At 32.7% G+C, this 7,543-nt stretch overlaps 1 protein-coding gene across 1 annotated transcript in view; it reads right to left on the bottom strand.

The window, feature by feature from the left end:
- Nucleotides 1–2,403: 2,403 nt before the first annotated feature.
- The window catches only part of LOC108977469 (protein tyrosine phosphatase type IVA 1), a gene marked incomplete in the record, with an annotated part of 113,761 nt that continues 108,621 nt past the window's right edge, over nt 2,404–7,543 (bottom strand). The window contains 3 exon segments of the mRNA XM_018947165.1: nt 2,404–2,634; nt 5,678–5,809; nt 6,133–6,396. Coding sequence (XP_018802710.1) covers nt 2,523–2,634; nt 5,678–5,809; nt 6,133–6,396 — 508 coding nt within the window.

The raw sequence follows: 7,543 nt of genomic DNA on the forward strand, positions 1-7,543 counted from the left end.
TTTTACCAAAACCACAAACCTACTACTGGTACAAAGTCTTCAAAAACGGCCGAGAGATCGTTAAAAACATGCCTCGTTCTGAACGACCATCGAACTCTTCAACTGTTGAAAATAGTAAAAAGTGAAGGAAATGGTACCTGAAAATCGTCAGGCATGTGTTGAAGAGATGGGAAGAGAGCCCGACATCCCTCGCGAGCCCATGAAACGCGTTCTGGCTCGACTCGTCTCGATAAAGAAGAATTTTATTCAAAAAGAGTGCCGTAAACAGGTGTCTTTGGACTTGCTTTATAGTACGAATTCCGATAACCAGAACTAAAATTTTGAATGTAGCATAAAATTTTCAGCTTCCACTCTCAGATATAACCATTTTATAACTAAAATTCAAATTTTGTTCCAATATGAGTGGTTTCGTTTCTCCTTCGCCTTTAAACTTATGAAGAGTGTTGTTACGTTCTTTTGCGTTTTAGGTGACGATGCGAAACATGCGCGAATCATGTGCCTCTACCTAATCATTGCAGCATATTCGTGCCTTTTCAAGAAAAACTCGTTTAAATACAAACTGACTGAGTTCATTGAACTGAGCGCTTACACTTTAGCTGGCTGTAACTCAAAAACTAAGTGTGATAGCGATTTAAAATTGTAGTATGTTATTTTTAAAGGCATAATCTAACGAAATATGAAAAACAATTTCATTAGTTCTTTTAAATTTCAGGTGCTAAGTGTGCCGTTTAAACTTCAGTGTGCGACAAAGAGCATGATGTTGGCAGCAGAGTTGCATTATTGCTCGAATTGGCATGTTGTAAGCTGAACTACCTCAGTGGTCGTCTAAAACTGCGCGTCTCTAAGCAAATTATAACTAACAAACCAAACCAGTGTTAAAATAAAAATAAACCAGCACAATTGATTTTTTATAATTTTTATATATTTTTTTTTTTTTGAACAATGCTTGCTTTGATTGTTGTTTTTTTTTTGTTTTGTTTCTTTCTTTATGTTTACTTAACAATTTTAGCGATTTCTACTTGTTTATTGTTGCGCATATCATACATAATCGATTTTCCTTACATTTCATTGCAAATTTGCTTGCTTTTTTTTGTTTTAATTTTATTTAGTAATATTATTATAATATGTTTTGTTTTTATAGTTGCACATATGCATAATGCTTACAATTGTTTTATATAAGTACAAATACATGAGTACGTATATACTAATTGATTACAAAAACAAAAACAAAAAATGAAGGAAGGAAAGTTTTGTTAAAAAAATTATTAAAAAATATGGAGAATAAGCAAAAACGAAGGAAACGAAAAATCCGTAAGTAACGAAAACAAAAACATAACTGCGCATTGCATTTTGTTAGTAAGTATATAGATATTATTTAATTTTTGCTGCTGCTGCTGCTGCTTCTTCTTCTTCTGCTTTATTGAACATTAAAACTAATAATTAAATTGTTTTCCTTTTGCGTCTTTACATTTTCAGTTTACTAGCTCAGTGTTGTTGTTGTTGCACTTACAAAAAACATTTTTCATCTTGTTTTTTTTTGTTTTGTTTTTAATTTTAATATTTTTTGAATTTATAATATTTCTTTAAACTTTACTTTTATATGCCTTAACTTTAATACAAAAACAAAAAAAAAAAAAAACTAAAAAAAAAATTCAAATATCTTTCTGCTTCATTCTTGTTAGAACATCATTATATAATCATCATCAAATAAAAAGTGAACTTTAAAGTCAAAAAAGTGTTGGCGTTCATTGTCAGAGTTCAAGTGTTGAGTTGCTATTGCTATTGTTGTTGTGGTTTACGACGCGCGTGGCCGCAAATGACGCGGTGTGCGTGTGTGTGTGTGTGTGTTTGGAATAATTTTGCTAACACGCGCGCATATACAAAGCGCCACACACACTGCCACGCGCCGTAAATGTTGTGAGAAAGTAGAGAAAAGCGCCAAACGGCAGGTTTACATATTTTACAGTTGCTAGTGTCAGCAGAAAGTTTAGAAGCGGCGTTCTTTAAAGCGCCCGTTTTTATGTTGCAATGTATCAAGCTGACCGTTGTTGGTGTTTTTTGTTGTTGCTGCTGTTGCTTGCTGGTGTTTAATGGGCTGCTGTCAGTTTCACATATTTATATTTGTGTATAATTGATTGATTGTGTTTGCGCTGCCTGCAAAAGCTGACGAGTGTGTTCCAATGCACTGCTTGTTGTTCGCCTCGTTGTTATTGTTGCTGTTGTTGTTGTTGTTGTTGTTTTTACGCTCATTGCGTTTGCCTTTCAGTGTTCATGCACTTGGTGGCATTTCCTCATTATCTATTGCTGTTTTGTTGTTGTTGTTGTAGTTGTATTGCGTTGTTACTATTGTTGTTGTGGTTGCTGCTGCTGTTTGCTGTTTGCTGTTTCAATTAATGTAGCATATTTCACATTTATTGGTTTTCTTTTTAAACTTCTGTTTGTTTTATTTGTTTTGTTTTTGTTTTTCTTCTTTAAAAATGAACACTTTTCATCTGGTGGGAATTTATATGGTTTTGGAAAATCTATTGCACGCAACATGAATTCTTGTGGCCATTTTTGTGCTTTAGCCTTGCCTTGGGCTTATACCGTTCCAAGAATGACAATTGTTTGGCATTGATGGCGCCTCGTCGTTTACTGCAAGTAGAAATCAGACAAAATTGAAGTTTTAGTTGAATATTCAACATTTTTATAGATAATCAGATATTTTGATAGCTAGTTAAGTGGAATCTATGCCTAATTGCCTTAGCTTTCATGACTCCATATTTAAATAAGCAATAAAAATTATAAATTTTTAGTGAAATGAGTATAAAGACAGTTATAAGATCTGATCAAAATTGACCCGGACTCAGAGCTAAAAAAAAAACAATATTTTCGTTTTCTAATAAAAATCGTTAATGCCTTAAAAAATACGCTTATTGAGTCAATCCAAGCATGCCAACCCTAAACCCATCGAAATTTCTACTATGCTTGCTCAAAAGGGCAGTCACTACATACAGGAATATGATTGTGGGGGAAAGTACTTGCATTTACTGTCCACAAATTCCCTACTTTACCGCCAAATGCTTGACGTAAACAGCGCAAAGTGCTTTACTAGTGTTCTTATTGACCGTAAGATGAATTCAATGTGAACTGAGCCACGGTAATGATCATCGCGTTGATTTTGGACCGACTTTGACGTAGTTTTTTGCTTTGAGATCATTTTTAACGCCTGTATTTTTTAATGAAAATCGTTTCACATTTTCGACCTCATATACGTAAAGGCACGTCTCGTTCCTAGTAATAATGCAACTAATGCATTTAGTGTTCTCAGCTTTATTGCCAAGCATATCTTTTGCGCCTTTACTCGTAATAATTTCTTGTAAAAATTTAAGGTATTTTGTTACGTGTCTAGCAGTGACACGCTTCACACCCAAACCAGTAACCAAAATAAGTTGAGTCGATACATAATAAATGTTGAGAACCTCTGCTTTCTCTCTAATGCCAGCACGAAGATTTTCATTTATTGTTTCTTTAACTTTTGTCGTGTTGCCGTCATTAACAGAGGTAGATGGCTGACACGTAGGAGGTGCAAGTTTTCAATGACCTCAGGACCTTCACTGAATGCTATGTGGAGCTTAAATACTTGTGTTCATGAGAAAGTAGATTTCTTAGAAAACATCTGCAACGATTTCCAAAAAATTCCGTAGCCGTGGTTCCGTTAGACACACAACATTTTAGGCAAACTCGTTCAATATTTTTTCTATAGCAAAAGTCGTAAAAAAAAAAAAACAAAAAAAAAAAAAAAAAAAAAAAAATTACAAAAAAAAAAAAAAAAAAAAAAAAAACACTTTTCCTGCCGTAAACAAGCAACTGCTAAAGACACAGCTAACTGACAAATCAAACATCACGCGAACATAAAAAATGTTGTAGCGAAGCATCAAACAAATTGTGCATGGATTTGGCTTGTCCCTGCGGTTTAAAGTCTAAGTCAAATTTGATCGTTTCTTATATCCAGTGGAAGCACTGTTATTGATGATACAAAAATAAAACGTCGCGCAGAAAGAACCTTATTGAATATGATCCTCAACTCTGAATTAAGTTACGCTCTCCTTTATTCGCATCCGACCCTAACATGTCTAAGATATAAAATCCCTGTAAAATTATTAACATAATTCTATAATACCCCTTTAAGAAGGCATTTTTTATACGGCGCTTTGACTTTTAATTATCTCCATGAAATGGTTGAATTCGCTTGCAAGCCAGAAAATACGCATATTTTGTGAATTTCATTAACTTGAATTTTCGGTTAGGTTAGGTTAAATGATCGATCCTAAAAAAGGTATTCCACTCGGACAGCTTATAACGCCAGTCTGTTGTTATGCTTCTATGAAAATTGATAATGAAAATAATAATCGGCGATTACTTGAGAAAAATTTTGGATTTCCTTTATGAAGGATCCGACCTCTGGGAGGACGTCCGAAAAAGGTCTACCAGTGAAAATTTTTTTTTTTAAATGCTCTTGTAGACATATTGTTGAATAAGTAAACTTTCAAAATATATAATATAGAAAATAATTAAAAAACATAACAGGGATTAGATATCCGACGAACAATGAAAACTTCAGCTCGCATTAAGATCTGGTAACTTGGGTTCAAAAAATCGTTTTTTTTTCTGGTTTTCAACTTAACAATAATGTCATGAGAATATATCGTGAAAATTTCAGACAGAAATTCAAATATTTCGGGAGTAATGACGAGTTTCCTAGAGCGCTTCGGAGTCCTCTCTCTTTCGGAGTTGTTTAACTTTGGACGCGTTTTTCTCAAAACATTGTTTTTCTGCTCGACCCGGTCCTAACTTTTCTTGCAAATTTTAAGAGGCTTTTTTTCTCACCCCTAATTTTTTATTTTACAACCCTTTCTTTGCTAAAATAAAAGGACTTTTGTTAGTTACCCTTGAAATTTAACTTCAGTAGTTCATACCAGAGTGACATGTCTATCGATTAAGAATTTATTAAGATTAAGATTAATGAAGAATATTTGATTTCAGATAACATCAAGCGCCAAAATCACCCGGGCCACCTACGAGCATGTTTTTTTTTTTTTGGGGTTTCAAATTCGAGTGACAATAATAATTATTATAATAGTAATAACGTATTAAATTTTTCCAAATACATCTTTTTATTTTGAATATGTAAATAAAAAACACTCTAAATATTCGAGATAATTCATTTTAATTTTCCTATAAAAAAAACCACCCTCCAAAGAAGTCATGAAAATAGGTAAATAGGTATAAGTTACCAGACTACTAAATTTAAACAGAATCTGCAAAAGATTAATAGATCTAAGTGTAGCATCGTAGGCAGCAACCAACATAACATAATTTATTTTATGCAGTCTGGGTTGATTTTGAACTAAAAAATAGTGAGGTGAGTCTTAATTTTTTCTAAATAACTTAATAAGCTAATTTCCGGAAAGGAAAACAGGAGGCTAAATATTGTTCTGGTGGAAGCATTTGGCATTTTGTTTGGCAGGACTTCTTTAACATCTATTCTAGATACTTTTGGGTTTTGTTACTTTTTTGGATAACGCTTAGCAACCTTAAGTATCTGCTGGACATTCTAATCATATTTTTTTTACGAAATAAATATTTAAATTTTTGTAGAGTGATATATTTTTATAGTTATTACAATAATACTTACTCTCTTATCATCTCCACAGCTGCCTCATATTTGAGTCCCAATTCAATCAGCGCCAATGCGACCAAAACCGGTGCACGTCCCAAACCGGCAACACAATGTACAGCAACGCAAGCTTCCGGATTTTGTTGATACCTACAAGCGGGTGAGTGATGAGTTAATTCAAATAGTTATTAGTAATGAAGAGAGAGCGTGTATGAAAAATGTAAAATTTCAAAACAAAATGTTTTTAATTAAATTATTTTTTAACAATTTAATGGTACAAATTTCAAGAACTCAAAACTCAATTGTGCTGCAACTGTTTTGCTGAGTGCGCAAGCCTAGCGCCGCGAACGCTTACTAATTTTGGACAAGATTTCTTTTTTTTTTTTTTTGTACCAAACTCAGTGCATTTTTTTCTTGGCATTTATGTATGTATGTATATGTATGTGTGTGTTAGAAATGTAACGGCACCTTACCTACAAGTGGCATTTTCATGATCATTATTATCGCACTCATCATTATTGGCATTGGCATTTGTATTGGCTGTCATGTCGTTATCATTACCATTACCATTGTTGCTATTGTTGTTCATACTAGCACTACAGTTATCTAAATTCTCATAATCATTTCTATGTTTATGCTTAAGTGAAAACCTTTTGTTTTTGTAAAATGAAACCGTTGCGCTTCTATGCGTCGAAGGCGTACTTGAGGCATGAGTTACGGTGTTGTTATTGCTAAATCTAAGAACCGACCCCGTGGAGCGTGATGTGGTTGTTGTTTTAGAGCAGATGTGTTGCAGTTATTATTATTATTTAATTTTTTTATATAAAATAATTTGCAATTTAACGTCCATGCATTGTTTGTTTAGGTTTTTTGTTTTGTTTTTAATATAAGAAACAAGAGAAAAAGAAGAAGAAGAACCGGTATCAACAAAGTGTGAAGAACTTAGCGTCTGTTAGAGTATTAGTCTACACAACTGTGCTAAGTTGGGTTCAGGACAACAGATTGTGGCTATTAGTAAGTGGTAGAGTTAGGTATCATTTTGGTATTGATTTTTGGTTATTATTAGGGTGTTCCTTATTTTCCAACTTGATTTTTGTTTGCAAATAGATGATGAAGTTTAAGTTTTTGCACTCAAAAAAACTCCAACGTAAAATAACTCTTTATTTAGAATGTAAAGCCTGAATAAATCTTATTTTTTTCATGTATGTATATAGTATGGATTTTTTTTTTTTTAATATTTTTCATTTCACATGTGACCATAATACCTTCAAAAGGTAAAGGGTTTTTTTTTCATAAAATCGCTCCTTTAAAAGTTAAACGCACTTAAATCTATATCAAATATAGTGCACTCATATGGTGCACCATGTCGTATGAGCAACACAATGTAAGGCACTTGTATGAATGCTCGGGTAACTGATGTATAACTTTAACTGCGTATAACTTTTAAAGGAGCGATTTTATGAAAAAAAAAATATTCAAACCTTTTTTGTAGAGCGGAAAATTTTGTATTAGAATATTATATTTTCAAAACTTTGAATTCACTTGCTTAATGCTAAATGCCAAAAAAATACCATGTTATATATTTACACGGGAAAAAATATTGTTCAACTGAAAAAAAAAAAATAACAAAAACACCGAATTTTGTGACTGGATTCTCCCTTTTAGCGCAAAAACTGACAGTTCAGGTAGCGTTTTGCAGAATAACAATCAACTTGTGAAATAAAGAACACTCTGTGTACATATAGCATTTGTTAGTTATAAAGATAGCAATTGCATTTAGTGATTTTTGAAAATTGCAAATAAGCGCAGCTTAGTTTGAGCTTAAAAAATAGTGGCAGGAAATAATTTACTATAGAAACTTTATTATTATTTTTTTAATTTAAA

This window comes from Bactrocera latifrons, unplaced genomic scaffold, assembly GCF_001853355.1.
Source record: "Bactrocera latifrons isolate USDA-ARS-PBARC rearing strain unplaced genomic scaffold, ASM185335v1 scaffold_9, whole genome shotgun sequence".
Classification (NCBI taxonomy): domain Eukaryota; kingdom Metazoa; phylum Arthropoda; class Insecta; order Diptera; family Tephritidae; genus Bactrocera; species Bactrocera latifrons.